Genomic DNA, 16436 nt, shown 5'->3' on the forward strand with positions numbered 1-16436 from the left:
GAGCTGATAATATCAGTGGCTTTTAACTTGTCACAGATACACTGTTATCAGGGTATATGTTGGCTGAAAAATCGCAGTTAATTAAGAAAATGGGTCACCATTACATATTTTGTTCGCTAGAGATGTAAAATGTCCTGCTCAGTACACATCTTGGTCACAATTCTTCAATAATCAAATTTGAAGCAATAGTTGGACATTTTACCCCACCTTTCGCCCAATGTCAGCGGGGATTGGCTCCAGCCTCCCCACAATCATGTACACAGGACGATGAGTGAGTGAGTGACTTTGACATTTTGGGAAATACTCTTTGACAGATTGACACCACTCTCATATGTACGCTAAATATGAATATGATATGGAGACATTGAGATATGGAGATATGGAGTTCACAGTTTTAAGGGAAGTTATGTGTTGGACCATTGCCAGTAAGCTGTGTAGCCTGTGGACCTTTGCATATTTCCCAACATGTCTAATTTGTCATTCAATGGATCCTCAGCTCGTCAAAAATGTTGCTGATATTATGTGTTTATGTCAAATTGTGAATATTGGCTTATTGGCTCGGTGAGGTTGGCTGTGTAGATGACTTTAGAAGGCACTGATTGTGGAAAGGCAAATTCCTTGGGCTAATCTATGAAATACGTTTGATACTAGCCATCAACATTATTACCCTATTGACAAACCTCTTTCTATGTGCTTGCTACCTTTCCTCAAACATCAAACTTCAGGTTCCTGCACAAACAGCTCAAGGGACGGTTACACTGGCTCCCCTGTATTTCTAAATGTTTGGATGACCTCCCGTCATCGCTGGATAAAGGCGGGACAGTGAAGGACAGTGCAGTTCCTGGCACCTCTTCTCTGTCAGCTGCCTCTCTATGTTGCTCATCCCAAGGAACGATGTCACTCATATTGATGAATTTACAAGACAAGACCAGCTTGGGTGTCTGACTACCTGCCACCCATCTTTACTGTACCTGTATCTCCCTCCTCTTTGTCTGTGCTTTCTGTATCTCTAATCATAAGCACCCGTCCTGTATATTCACTCTCTCTGGAGGGCTAAGCCTGATGTTTAAAGGCTTCTGCCGGAGGAGCGCTCCAGATTAATGTGTGTATCTCTGTTGATTGATTCATTACATTAGTTTTATTTGACTAGTTCAGTTGATTGATGCTGAGCTCTGGAAGCTTTTAAATTATGGCCACTCAATCGAATTAATCACAGAGAACAAAGTTCAATCCAGCAATGATTCTCTTACACACTTTATGCTCTCAACGCCACAATTTTATTTATCAAAAACACATAATTCATTGTACAGTTACAAAAGCCAAAAACACTCCCCCCCCCCTAAAGTTTGTTAATTTTTTTGTTTAATTTGTTCCTCTTTTCTTCTATATTTCCTTTGCTCTCCAGAGTGCTGCGCTATGGTGTATATGTCTCATTTTTGAGTTTGGGCTGCTGCTGTGTGATCAGTGCCTGTTAGCTCCTCGCTGATGATCAGAGAGAACATAGACAACCTACACAAACAACTAGAGAAGAGGAAAACTTACTGCAACTTACTGTAGAAAACCTCCAGGCAGCCCCTGATCTTAACCAGCAAAACAGAAAAAAGAAAACAAAGGATGAGTCATTCTATTTACTGAGGGGTAAAACCTGCACAGATAAGGAGGTCAGTTGAGTACGGCATGTTTTTGTTGGGCAGACACGCTTCTTATTATCTGCTGATGTGATAAAGACAAACTCAAGACTATATTTCCATGGTCAGGTTGGTCCCTTTTCTGCACAAAGGCTTTCAAGATATTTCTTGACTCCATTTGCTGCGCAATATGTAACACAACCCAGCACCGCTTTTATTGTTTTTCTCATTAGACTATTTTAAATGCACTTCCTGAAAAACAACAGTGCATCTACACATCTGATCTAACTGGATCTTCACTGGCTTGCATTCTGTCTAATGTGGTGGAGGACATCCATTATGTGTCCTATGGAGCAAATGCCCAGTGCCATCATCTGAGAGGACTCTAGCAACTTTCAGTCAATTCAATGAAGTAGTCACTGCTCAGAATGAGAACATCACATCTCCAGTTTCTTATAGACAAAGGCCAAGAAGTCAACTCAGACATTATTCGTGTGAAATGCGCCTTTTGACATATGTGTACTCTAACTGGTCAGTGTTGTGTGGTGCATAGATGTGCATTTCTGTTATGACGCTGCCTTGGCTATCATCATGCTGAACCATAACTTATTGTGACTGCTTTAGTGTGAAAAAAAAAAGTATCAGCAGACATGCTTGGTTGAAGAAGGGAAGACAAGACCACACTGCCTCCACCTACGCTGACTGTTTTCTCTCATTAGCACTCCCCTTGACAATAAATACATCTTACATCTAAAACTGACAGTATCAGCTCCTCAAAACAAAGCATACGGCTGGGAAGAGCTTTGCCATTCACATTCAAATATCACATGAGAAAAAACGCTTATATAATAGTGGGCGTAGCCATTTTAATCTGCGTATTAGCAACTTTGCTCAGTCTGATGAACTTGTTTTGGATCTTAACCCAGATGAAAAGTCCTTGTATAAACATATCTGCATTAACTACTGATCCAACCCAAGTGAAAGACATCCACAGAGACAGGAAGAAGCCTGTTCAACCATTTCAGCCTTTATGCCTCTGATTGTTGCACGGAATGAGGGTGGCGGCGTTGAAAGAAAAAGAGAGAGATTTTTAAGGTCATTGACGCTCAGTGACAAGCCAAGCGTAAAATCAAGAAAAGAATTTGAAATGTTTCTTTTCTCTGACTGTCTTCTGTCACATTTGGCTGTTTGATAACTGTCAATGTCGATACGTACGATGTTTGTCAGTCATTCTGCATTAAGGCCTGGCATTACTCCTGCAGCTGATCACACTTTCAGACAGTATCAGTATTATATGCTCTTATTAAGGGGCTCCTAAAAGCCAATTATGGCCAAAGTGTGTTGTCAAAAAGGAAAAAAAATCTGGGTTACCATTTTGGTAGAATGGCTTTGCCCCAGATTTCTCTTGAGATGGCAATTTCTGTCACATTATGAAGCAGTCAAATCTACACAGTCTAAAAGTGGACATCTCTTTTCTTGTGTATTTGAGTAAAACATTACTCATGTATTACCAAGATAAAATATCACTTAATTACATGCATGTTTTATTCTGATTTCTCAACCCATCATGTTAGTTGTTTTAGGTTTCCTTTTTTAGTCTTGCCTTCTCTGTACTATTGCATTGTTGTGTTACATTATGTATTATTCCTTTTGTATACCTGTATTGAGTCAGATTTTAACCTATCTGCCTTGACTGGAAAGCACTTTGGATCAACTCCTGTCTTTTTTAAATGCGCTACACAAATAAACTGAAACATAAAAACATGCAAAGGCAGAACATTTAGTTTATCCTGAAACAGAACTAAACCCTTAAATATATATCTCATCATGAATTTGTTTAAATCGAGATGTGGCCTATGACTGAGAAAATTTACAGACCTTTTCCTTTTGACCTTTTCCTCACCTGTATATGAAAAATGATAAAATCGCCTCCTGACTTATATGAGATATCGAATTGATTTGAGATTCCATAATTTGTACGACAACGCTGTTTCTAGGCGTCAGGTTAAAGATAATGCTGGCAATATTCTATAGTTTTCTTACTTTCTTTTAAATCCCATGAAAAGACCAAAACCAACAATGAAGCGATCCTTCTAACAGGTATTGCTTGTGTATCCAGTGCTTGATATATATTATTCCTCTGCGACACTGAGCTTCATTATTGTCCAAAAACTATTAAAAACACATTAATCAGCTGCACAGTTGCACTGGGAGACATGTTCCTTCATTAAGATGAATATTGGCAATTTAATTTCCAACCTTCACCATCCCGGTGCTGTAAACAGTAATTAGCACACAAAATGTGACTATATAGTACCAAACAAAGGCAACATTTTCTCTGTTTTGAGTAACCTTTACTAAAAAAAAGTACAGCTGTTTCAGGAAGTTATTGAGGGTTTTATAAAAATTGAAACTATATAATTGTGACCTGTTTTAAAAGATGTTCAGCTTCATTGGAACAAATAGGCACCAGCTGCCACAGACAAGGTAGAGATGTCAGAAATTAATAAAAGGTGGGCTGGCAGATTGTTTTTAGTGTTTTATTTGATGGCAATGATAAAATAAAATAGAATGAAAAATATAGAAAAACATCAGACTTATATTAAAGATACGTTTTTTAAATTAAAGTCATTAGGATGAAGTCTCCATGGTTGTGAAATAATAGTAGAGGGATTCACGCATATAGGATTATAAATACATATATCAATAAATATGTTCCTTTCACAGCCCCTGTGTCAGAAGATTGGCATCCAATATGTGAACAAGCATTACTGAAGCTTCTAGTTTAACACCTTCAGAGCTACACACGTTTGATACATATTGACAGAATGTCCCTTGGGGCTTTCGCTGCATTATGGACAGCTTTGCTTCACATGTTCTCGTGCAGGCTGCACACACACACTGTTTAGTTGCATGCAAACCATATGAGAAGTGCAGGAAAGCCAGCTGTCTCACATTTAATTTTTCAAAAGGTGATCATGTCAAGAGCTTAAGGAGATTGTCATACTTTATCACTTGCTTATTAAATGTTAAAACATGCGTCAAGACCAATTCAAAGTAGCTCCCAAGTTGCACTGAAGACTATTTTAACTTCAAGTAAACCGGAGAGGACAGTGGCCAGCAGCTTTCCTTCTGCATAATTAATGGGTCTGTTTAGCCTTAAACGGCCATGGCTGAACATGATCACACATTTAATTACTTATATATCTAGTGGGCTGGTTGTCTGAAAACCTTGTGTAGTTTTGTGGTCAACTGTAAAACAAGAAATGCAATTTCTGTAAAAATGTTCCATGTCTTTTTTCTTGAGATTAAAGGGCAAGCTCTCACTTCTATTAGAGAGATGTTCTAATAACAGGTTATATCACTGGACTATAAACCAGAGGGACACCTGAGCTACAGTACTGAGGTCAGGTGGTCTAAGTGTGAAGCCCTGGGCTCTGCAGTCCAAGCAATCAACAGCAGAATACCTGTTCATACTCATTTAAAACAGCTAGAGTGACCTTGTTTATTAAAATTAGTTTATCAAAGTCGATCAACACAACAGAACTATTGGGAAAAACACAGCTCAATCCACCAGGGAACGCTGCCCAATTATTTAGAAAGGGACAGTTCGGCGAGAAGTACTTGTCCCTCCTCGTAGCAGATCACAATTAGAAAGGCAAATGATCAATTAAAATAATCTGTTGCCATGGAGAGTTTGTTTTTCTGTTTCTCAAAAGCAGTGTCTGCTGTGGAGTTTCAGCATTACTCGATTAGGTCCAGATTTTCATCAATTAATTGTTTTGTATTTTCTACCTGCAGAAAGAGGTCAGAGACAAAGGGCATAATGAGCTGCAACAGCCCCAGAGGAATCATTAAAATATTATCTAATCTAATCTAATTGTCTAAGAGACTTGCTCTAACTGAGGAAAAAAAGCGATAACGTTATAAGCCTGAGTCTTTTCCGGTGTGACGTCACAGGAGAGGATTTCTTTCCCAGTGATGTGTTCAGGGACAGTGATTTGAAAATGAGGTGACATGAGATGACCACAAGCAGTCACTCTCTCATCTGCCGGTGTTTTCTATTTGTGTCAGCTAACATGTGTTTCTCATGATGGGACCTGACACCTCCCCTCAAGCAGCATGGACCACGAAGAGCGTCAAAGTGGAGAGGCAAGGCTATACGAGAAACTATTTCTCACTGACTGCAAATTACATCCCGAACCGAACTCACTAAAATGTCTACAGATAATGAATTTTGGAAAATGGCATATATTCAGAGTAAAAGTCCACCTCATACCCCATGTCTACATATACACAATCAAATATTTGCCTCTCCTCCCTCTAATATTGGCTGTTTTTTACTTGAGTGCAGAGTGCGTGCTAAGTCATTTTGACCTCTGCATATACTGTATGTCTGGAACTTAGTTTTTCCCCAGGCTGAATGTCTAGGTGAAATGGATTTACTGTTAAGGATTAATAGGAAGGATTTTACCACATTGTGAAAGATGACTTAACAAATATGTGACATTTATGCTTAAGTGGAAAAGTGCCAACCTTTGCTCATCATTCATTTTAAACATGTTTTACTGTATGTGAATCCACAGACATTATTATTAGTCATTATTTATTTAATTATATTGCAAAATAGCTGAAGCACTTGTAAAACAGACAGAAACAGACAAGTGAGAGTTTTTATCAAGCTGTTTAAGATTCTAATGGCTTGGTTGTCTGATATTGGATTAAGCTCTCCATCTTGAAAGCGTGGCTTGGCGGTGGGCCCCTCTGGAGCGAGGTGGCCGAGGCACCCGGTGGCAGAGGTAGTGACGTACTTATGTGCAGCAGCAATGAATCACTGGGAGACAATGCCCCTCTCTTAGCCTGAGCTGTTTGCAGATGCACTGAATACAACACAGATCAATCGGGAAACTGCTTTGGAATCATTAGTGTGGTGCAATATGCAGAAACAAAGACAGTCCTGCAGATTGCACCAAAAGTGAGTCTGCAACTATACTGATGGTTTCCCAAAACGTTTAGTCTGCTAATTATTCATCATTATTGCATTGTGGCACTTAAGTGTTGTCAAGTTGATTTTAAGGAACAGTCACATTAGTTTGTTATTTAATAAGGAATATTTTTGTCATGCAAAGCACATTTAAATCTGATTTTGGACACAAATGAGGAATGAGCAGGGAAAAAAAACAATCACAAATCTCCTGATTTAATACTCAGTCTTTCACTTATTTTGAGTGCTTTTCCTCTTATAGTCCAAGAACATCCGCAATAATCTGGAAGTAACTCATTCAATGAAAATGCCAGCAGGTGTGGCACCTATAGGACCATTCGGGTAGACGCTCGTGCACGCGCGCGCACACTCACATATGACTCATCTCATCTAAACTAAAGCACTTTGTCAGAGGCGTCCATTCACGTTACACCCATACAAGAACGCGCAGACTCAATCTCAGCTTGGAGCGCGACACTTGCAGTGGGGTTGGCTATATAAGTCCATTCAGCGTCTACTCTTAAGGTAACTATATACTTTCTTCAAAGAAGTGAAGGAGGGCGGCATCTCGCCAACTACCTGGCAACCTACACGGCTGTAGGCTACTGGACCACTGCTAAAGGCTGAAGGTATGAAAAGCTTCATTTGTTTCATCCATATTGTCAGTGTTTGTCTCCATGCCTTGTTTGGCACATTGCATTTTCTCATTTTCTCGACACAACTTAACTCCAAATAAATCTGATGGAACACATCTTGCGCTCTGGTTTCACAAACGTTTTAACAAACGTACTTAGGCTACAGATCTTTGATATTTGTCCTTAGTTGTTGCATTGTATTTTTGAACTTGGTTTTCTTTTATAGAGCTGGAAGCAAATGCATATAGTAGGCAACAATACTCAAACTTTATCCATATCCAGAGCCAAATATCCAACCTCTTTTTACGCGCAAACTATTCCACACAAGCCTACGTTAAGGCGATGCATGTTTTTAGTGCGTAAATTACTTATTACGCAGCACATTTCAGATTAGAACTGGGATTGAAAATACACACATAACATGACAGGCATTTGTTTTCCTTCTCAGATTCCTGTTGATATCCTGACATGAAGCTCAATTTACTTGGTACCACCGTGATTCTGCTAGTTGCCTTCTTACCCCGCTACGAATGTCGGGCTATTGAGAGCCCTGGCGGTGCCCTGCGCGTCCCAGCTCCCCAAACCCAAAACTCCCAGCAGCAGCAGCAGCAGTCTGGTCCCATCCTGGAGCGGCTTGGAGAGGAGTATTTCATCCGACTGGGCAACGGGGACTCTAACTCTTTCCCATCATCGTCCATGTATCCCGGCGGATCACCTGCCATCTACAACAGAGCATTGCAACTCCAGCTGACGCGGCGTCTTTTACAAGGGAAAGTTGGGAACATCAGGGCGCTCATAAGCAGCTTCGGAGACCGCGGGGACGAGTCGATGGAGAGGGGAAGGAGGTCCGAGGACCCGCCGATATCCCTGGATCTGACCTTCCACCTGCTCCGGGAGATGATGGAGATGTCCAGGGCGGAACAGCTGGCCCAGCAAGCGCAAAGTAACAGAAGAATGATGGAGCTCTTCGGGAAATGAAGACCACTTTCCATTCCGCCAAAGATCTCCCTTCCTCCTTTCTTTTCTTTTCTTTTGTTGCATTTTTACCATCAGCACAAAACATGCTCTGTACAATATAGTGCTGCTTTATCACTCTGTTATTTATAGCTTTAACCTCAAACTATGGAGCGTAAACGGGCTTGACTTATAATGATCCGATTGCCATTTTAATGTTGGTGTCAAATCTGTAGAATTACACCGTTCTTCATGTTTGAGATGAAATACTTTTTAGTTAAAACATGAAATACTGCATTGAGAAAATTGGCATTATGTTTTAGATTATGAATCACTGTATTTATGTTTATGTTTGTTAATAAACTTATGTGCAACCAGTCATTTTCTGTTGTGCAAGAGAACATCTTATATCTATATTTTTAATAAAAAATTAAAAGCAATGCTTACACTTCTCTGTGGATATCCTTACATATGAGTTAATAATAACTCCAATGAAAACTAACTAGTCCCCATTACTTGAACTACTAATCTGATTAACATACTGTCCTAATGTTTCCCAACATATAGATTAGTAATCTTAACACTGGAGAAATTGAATTTAGGTTTACTGGTTCAAGGTAAAAAAGCAAACAGTTAGTCAGAGACAACACAAATGGCCACTGCATGTTGAGTCTTGCCTGCACAAATATTGATTGATAGAGAAACGTTTTTCCAACTGATTATCCAGCCGGATCATCAAAATCTTAAGTGGTGTAACCATGGCATTGCTGTCGAGCCAAATTGTGGGTTAACACCATGCCTCCTCTCTAACGCAGACAAAAAGAGCTGTAACAACAAACAAAAGATGACCAAAGATGTATAAAAGGATGATGTAAGAGTGCCTGCAGTCATGCAGGTGAACATTTATTCTCCTAAACATTTAATCCTTAAGAAGCACGTCTTATAGGGAAGCACAGACAGCTGAGAGATGCGACACTGATGCTACTGCTACTGAGTGTGAAAGACACTGTGTGCATGCTTGTCCATGTGTATGTGTATGTGTATGTGCGTGATGTGCTGATCCTTGACCCACAGTGTCAGGGTAAACTAAACAAGAGCTGTGGGTGTGAGTCATCCTATTCTGTTCAGCCCACTAAGCAACTTGGGGCTTAGTGCTGTACTGAGCCCATTTGTAAAGGATCCAACTCAATCACACAATAATTAGATGGGACTCAGTGGTGGACTAACTGAATAGTGGAATCACAGCAAGGTGAGACCATTGCATGGCAGCAAACAGACAACTGGTGGCCTGAGGCTCGCTGCAGTCTGACATGTACATTAGGTCGTGGGCAGGAATGGTCACACCCATTCTGTAGAGAAGGATCTAACAACTGTCTGAGGTATATAAATGGCACTAATGCCTTTTCTAGATGGATTTCCTTTGACAGAAATAAATGGGGAAAGAGTGTGAAGAAGAGATAAAGGGAGGATGAAAGAGAAAAATAAGTCTTTTTCCATCACACATGGGCACACACAGACACACCAAACGGGTAGGGTGTTACACATAATTTCATTGGTAATTCAGTCCAGGCGTAAACCTGATGTACAGCGACAAATGTGGTAGTAAAATGAAACTAAAGAAAAGCTGTATTTTTAGTTAATCTGGTATCAACCAAGACTTATTTGTGCAATTCTGTTTTAATGACACATAATGTATAATATACCACAATATGGCAAAATGTGATGTTTTGTCCATAATAGGAAAATATACCTGTGTTACACAACAAAGAACACAACATATAATACAGACTGCTGGGTGAATGAAATACTGAAATGTCACAGTGATAGTTTTTTACTCTACTACCCTACTCATAAAGTTATATTGGTCATAAAAAAGTATACGACAGGGAGGAAAACTGATGGCCTCTTTTCATGCTTCCTAATGATAGTAGTTTAAGCAGTGAGTCGCAAAAGGTCAGTTACATAAAAATCTGTGAGCACCTCTGAATTCTGGAAATAACCAATAGACACCCATGACCTGTCTGTCTTTATGTATGTTAAAAAAAAACAACTAAAGGAGGAACCAGAATGTGTATTTTATCAGACACAAAAAAAGATCAGTCAGTATGCAGTGATACACAATCACAACGAAAGAGAGAGAAGAGAATTTAAACTTCTGTCTCTTCCTTTAGATCTACCTCAGCAACTCCGACTTTCCCTTCGGCCCAGATCTAAATCCGTCTATCTGTTCCCCGATCTGGGAGAAAAAGTATCACAACTGACCTGAAATCAACATCTAGGAGCAAAACCTATCCTGCTCCAGGTTTGGGTGTTGGCTGGGGCCAGCGGTTGACAGCTAGGTCGAGGCAACACTCTTGGCTGCGCTTGGGGATGAGTTAATCTGCTGGGGGGCAGAAGGTTGGATGGAGACAGTGCCTCCCAAAACAGTCTGGGCCACATCTTCTTCCTCAGTGCCTGCTTCTCCATCCTCATCCTCTTCATCCTCGTCTTCATCATCTGTAGAGAGGGTAGAAAATAAAAGTCAAGATTACTACAACTCGGAGAAGTAAGCAGTAAATTGCTGCCATCGCCAACTCCGCTCCTTCACCTTGGATGAAGTCAATGCTGCGCAGGGCCTTGCACTCTTTCTTGAACTCAATGTTGTAATGATCCATATTCTCATAGCCGCGCTCAACTTTTTCCAAGTGTGCTGTGCTGGATGCTTCTGCAATCCTGAGTGCAGAAGGGGTAATTAGCATATTTATGGGGGGAAAGAAATCACCATCAGACAATGTAACACTTTTATATTGTCAGTCTGTGATTTTCAGCACATTCCACAAGTTATTCTGAGATGCCACAGCTAAAGACAATGATTTGTTACATTTCACAGAATTACTTTCAGCAGCTCCACGAGAGCAGGTGTGACCTTGCTGCATTAGGCTGCTGGTGCACCAGTGTAGGTTTTTTCCCTTTAAATGACAAAGTTATCTTTTTTACACGGCAAACATCCTGTTACCCATTGTCAGTGCAAACATGTACTCACTTTTTCAGGAGAGGCCTTGCGTTCTGAAAGAGACAAGACAAAGGAAGACAAAAGATGAAATACTGATAATTGTAACTGGTTTATGTTAAGTTTGTGCCAAAATGTTGAACCCCATTCAGTGTGACCTGTAGAAATAAAGCCATTTCCGGTTCCTCCATAGTCTGGATCCCCTTCTCCACAATCTTACAGCTCTCCTCCAGATGGTCTCCGTACTGCCGGGTCAGGCCTCGGACATAGTTCACCTTCTCTTCCTGTTCGGCCGTCACCTTCTGGCTCATCTGCCTCTTCTTATCCTCCAGGATGGAGTACAGCTGGTCAAACTTCTCACACACTAGCGTCTTCTGCCTCCGACCATTCTCCTATACATGCATGAGTGAGAGACACGGGGAGACACACACATGTGGAAATATGAATCATTCACAGTCTTGCGGGTGAGAAATGTAGAGTTTGTAAATGCAAGGGTACAATAGAGTTTAGAATATTCAACACCAAAGATCAAACCAAAGGAAATGAGTTTAATTCAGTTGTTGTTTTCTGTGTACGGTCGTGTAAATACTTTAAACTACTATGTTCTGGCTCGCCTGTTCCGCCCATCCTGTAGTGCCATATGTGCAGGGAGGACAGTGGAGCTCATTCTACATGTCTGTCCTGAGTCACACCAATGAGGGTGACACATGGGGGACTGGAACTATTCCAGCTTCCTCCCTACTATGACCAACTGTGGCACGTGAACCATAGGAAATCTGTCTGTTCTCCCCCCATCAATTACACTGCTCGTTTTAATGCCAATGGCCCGGAGGCAGAACGGCATGCCCTGCTAAGTGCATGTAGGGGAAATCGTGGAAAAGAGAGAGGAAGACAGACTGTGAATTTCCCCGTTTCCGCCTTGCTATCTAAATCTCACAGACAGATAAAAGCAGGGAGAGTGGTGGTGACAAGGACACATTACATTTGTTTGTACTGTGCAGGTGAGTGCAGGTGCATTAGTGTGCGCGCAGAGCGAGGCTTGCTGCGTGAGTGAGCGGCCAGGCGCAGCAGCAGTCAGACACTGACCTCTATGACACGACAGGCTTCCTCGAGCTGACTAACGATGCCTTGCATCCTGTCGTTGTTACCAACCATCATGGCGATCCCGTCACTCAGCTCTGTCTGGGGGGCAAGGACATGGAACAGTAAACACCTGAGATCAAGTGAATCAAAATTAAACACATCTATCTATCCATCTATCTATCTATCTATCTATCTAGCTAGCTAGCTATCGACCTATTGACCTATCTTTCTTGCTTGCGCTGTCTTTCTCCCCAATAATCTCATGATTGATAATATTCGCAACCACCATGAGTGTTTCAGGCCTCACCTTCTTTGTCTGGTAGATGCTGGTGATGGCTGCCACCTCGCAGTCTTTGTGAGCTCCGAATACCTTACACATAGAGCATGTGGGCACACCATGGGTCACACAGTAGATGTTGATCTTTTCGTCCTCGTGAACATCACACATGGGTGTTTCTTCCTTTCTCTCTGGCGCTGGCTTGCTGTTGTTGCGGTTTAAAGAAAACGGGGGTATATTCCTGTCAGGCTGTCCATTACAGTGATATTGATGTGACATGTAGTGTCAGTTTGATAATGTCACAGGTACACATCTCCACAGCATCAATAGTTTATTGATGATTCATCAGTCTTGCCTTGCTATGCACATGGACTGTCAGCACTGTAATCAATACATCATTACACTCTGCACTATACAGGTGTTTCTACTTTTTTATAAATAACTCATACATTGTCAGGTCGATTTATTCCAAAAGTCAGTTCCAGATATCAGTAAATTAAAATTTCACTTGGCTACCTAAAATAATGCCAAAAATCTTGATCCAGTATGAGGTTGAGTACCCTGGGTGTATGAGTGCTGTTAATCTTGTGTCATACAACCCTTTTGGCTATACAGCCAACTCCTCAGATTAGGGAAATCATCTGTGTAGATTGATGACTACAATTACAAACATCCTGTCATCCACTCCAGCTCTCTGACTCAGAAGCCACTGGCACAAATGCCACACCTGCAACTACGGTTCCTGCTATCACACCACCAGTTTATCCTTATTCTCCGTCTTGTCTATGCACTGCCCTCGGGGTTAAAGACAACTTTGACTGAAAACCAAAGCCTTTCTCTGAACTGCGAAGGCAAAAATGTAGTGAGGGGATCAGCATTTACTGTCTTCTATGAAGAGACAGTGAACAGATTACATCTGTGTATCTGATTTGACTCACCTGCTGGACTCCTGCTTGAACATGTCAATGATGTTCTCAACCAGCAGGTTCCTCTGCAGCCCGTAAACACCATGTCTGTCTAGAACCACCTCGTGTCTGCAGGAAGGGCATCGGAAGCGGCCACCAGATGTCAATGAGCCTCCTCTTGTTGGAAGGTATGGATTTGATGCCTGTAAACAGACACAGTTCAAACCCTAAATTAGTAGTATGATGGCACCGGGTTTTAATATTTTCATCTCAGTTGCAGGGACTAACACCAAACAACTACTTGATTCAAGATCTAAATGTTTTCTGATTGTAGTGGTTTATTACATTCATAATGTTTGTAAACATAGCCTTAAATGTTCATTTATGATTAGTTGTAACACTTAATGTGCTGATTTTCTGTCTAAAGCTCCTCAAATACACATGAGAATGTACAACTGTAACCGATGTCATCCAAATGTAGTTTATAAAAATATCTATGGTTCAAATGACATTGATTGTGAGCTGGACATGCCAGTGTATAACCACAGTGTTCCTCAAGATTATAAGTAATTTCCCCTTGATACTAAAAAACAAATCATTGGCATTTAGTTCAGTTGCTTACCTGGAAAATATCATTGGCACATTTTCTGCAGAGGTTGTGCTGGCAGGGTAGGATAACCACAGGCTTTGTAAACATTTCCAGGCATATGGGACAAATCAGCTGTTTCTCCAAGTTGTCCATGGTATTCATTTTTGACAAACACTTTAAGCAAGACCTAAAACACTACCAAAACTTAATTAGATAAGAACACTAAAACTGGTAACGTTAGTAAAGAGTCCTTCTTTGAAAGCAACCTACAGTGGGCCGTGTCAGGCTGAGGAGTAGGCCTGCTGTTCTTGTCCTGGTGGGTGTGGGCTCCTATCTCGCTGCTGTCAGTTCTGTTTTTAGCAGCTATTGGTGTCACGTCAAAGGTTGCCATTTTTACCCTGCCCATATTTGAAACTGAGCACAGCAGTACTGAACAGCTGCCTACCAGCCTCTACACTGCTATCAGAGGTGACTGGGTGTCTGTGCAGGGTATGTATGTGTTTTAGATGGGGTGAAGGCTTTCCGTCACATTTCAAAATAAGTTGTTGCATAGCTGTGATAAAAGGATTTCGAGGCTTCCAGAAATATTAGGGTTTAAGATGTATTATAAGCTATGGCAAGCTCCTAGCAATTAAATGTAACAGTATGCTTTAACCACAGTCACTGATGATGCTTGTATCTAGAAAAGGTATAGCCTATTAAATAGTCTTTAGATGTGCTAAACTAAGAAATGAGATGTCTTATGTTTACCCTGTTAAATGTTAGCAGGGTGCCTTAGCATTAAATGTTAACCTAATGCCCCCCTTTTAAGCATGGCTTTCTGCTTTTAACTTTTCAGATAATCGTCAGACGTTGGCTGGCATCATCCTAGGTTGCCATCAAAAGCGACATCCATTGCTATGTTAGAACATTAGCTAACTAGCTAATTAGCTAACTACAATAGAAAGGGAACAGTGTTTTATAGCATAAAACAAATTGTTGCGTTAATGTAAGTTTTGTTCAGTGGCTAAGATAATAGATCTTTGCACATGGACAGCTAGCTTACCAACCATGAGATTTGTGACCAAACTTGCTTGTAACTTATTCGACTATGAAGGTTTTATTGGAGCAAAACAACTGGCACCTGTGACAGTGGAATTTGTAGTTGAACAAAAGGGCCACGCATGGATCAGTAAATTTAACACAGAAAAATACTAGGATTTGCATACTTATAGATTTTTTTCTCTCCCACAAACACAGTAGTTGCACCTTCTCAAATTCTTAATTGCACCTCTGCATTTGTGCACAAATCACATTCTACAGATAACAAATTAAGAAACTTATACCCTTACATTTTTGCTACAGTTGTTGCAGTGAATAAGTTGCAAATATCAAAAATGTGAAGTAAGGACAAAATGTGCACATCCGCAAATCAGTATGTGAATTCCCGCAAAGAGAGTTGCACACCTGTAGAAAATTTTCTGACAAAAAAAATGTCTTCTAGTGTAGCCTATGAGCGCAGCAAATGTCTCAGTGAAGTCAAAGCTCATTTGTGCCTGCAGAGACGAGGGGGGGCATTATTCAGAGATCAGAGAACCCTTTTGGCCAATCAAAGGGCGCCGTTTCGCGTGTTTCCTTTATCCAAGCCGATCCAGGATCCAACCCTCTCACTTGAGATGAAACCACTCCCACACATGTATGATGAAATACTCGACAGTATATGACAGCTACAGTAGCTCCACCAGGAAAGTGACCCGTAAAGAAAAACAAATTAAAATCAAAAGAATAGGGGCGACTATTCGTAAAACATTCATTGGAGAATGCGGGCATCGATCCCGCTACCTCTCGCATGCTAAGCGAGCGCTCTACCATTTGAGCTAATTCCCCTCGATGCAGTTGTGGAGATTTCATAATTATTTGAAAGTGAATATGGCAGACGTCATCCTTCACCTGGAATATCATAGGAATGTAGGGTTTCTTGATGTTGACGCTGCAGTACCTCGTATAAATATCACGGTAGTGTAGCGTTTTACGGAAAGATAGTAGGACACTAGCTAACGTCAACTAGCACGTAAGTTAACTGTATCTGCTCGTTTAACGTATCTGTAACATTACATGAAAGCCACTGGATCAGGATGACCGCGACTCTTTGGGTCCAAGTCAAAATAATTTCAGCTAGAGGGACTCGACTTTGCACAAACTAGAGCGAAACTGCATTCGTCCGCTTCTGTACATAAAGTTACCTTGTATGCATTGTTAAGGATGTAACTTATCCACAGCCCATTATTATATAATTGGACTATTTACTTGTAACGTCAGACCCTAATAAAACAATAGTGTACGACATGGAAAAGCAGCTCCCTTCGATAGCTCAGTTGGTAGAGCGGAGGACTGTAGTGGAAACATGACATGG

At 40.9% G+C, this 16436-nt stretch overlaps 2 protein-coding genes and 1 non-coding gene across 3 annotated transcripts in view; 1 reads left to right on the top strand and 2 right to left on the bottom strand.

The window, feature by feature from the left end:
• The first annotated feature begins 7110 nt into the window (after positions 1-7110).
• Positions 7111-8225, top strand: crhb (corticotropin releasing hormone b). The gene is made up of 2 exons (XM_046068033.1): positions 7111-7241; positions 7696-8225. Exon 2 carries the CDS (start codon positions 7716-7718, stop codon positions 8223-8225), a length of 510 nt encoding a protein of 169 aa, XP_045923989.1. The 5' UTR covers positions 7111-7241; positions 7696-7715.
• A 1789-nt stretch (positions 8226-10014) lies between these two features.
• trim55b (tripartite motif containing 55b) overlaps positions 10015-16436 on the bottom strand; it is a 7457-nt gene continuing 1035 nt past the window's right edge. The window contains exons 2-9 of the mRNA XM_046068082.1: positions 14078-14198; positions 13489-13658; positions 12581-12755; positions 12277-12372; positions 11349-11582; positions 11224-11246; positions 10789-10913; positions 10015-10697 (exon numbers count right to left, since the gene is read on the bottom strand). Of these exons, the coding sequence (XP_045924038.1) occupies positions 10537-10697; positions 10789-10913; positions 11224-11246; positions 11349-11582; positions 12277-12372; positions 12581-12755; positions 13489-13658; positions 14078-14197 (1104 nt within the window). The 5' untranslated portion in view covers position 14198 and the 3' untranslated portion in view covers positions 10015-10536. The remainder of the gene's footprint in view (positions 10698-10788; positions 10914-11223; positions 11247-11348; positions 11583-12276; positions 12373-12580; positions 12756-13488; positions 13659-14077; positions 14199-16436) is intronic.
• trnaa-agc lies at positions 15838-15910 on the bottom strand. The gene has a single exon. It is a non-coding gene; the product is annotated as a tRNA-Ala (tRNA).

Source organism: Micropterus dolomieu, linkage group LG01 (genome assembly GCF_021292245.1).
Source record: "Micropterus dolomieu isolate WLL.071019.BEF.003 ecotype Adirondacks linkage group LG01, ASM2129224v1, whole genome shotgun sequence".
Taxonomy (NCBI): Eukaryota; Metazoa; Chordata; class Actinopteri; order Centrarchiformes; family Centrarchidae; genus Micropterus; species Micropterus dolomieu.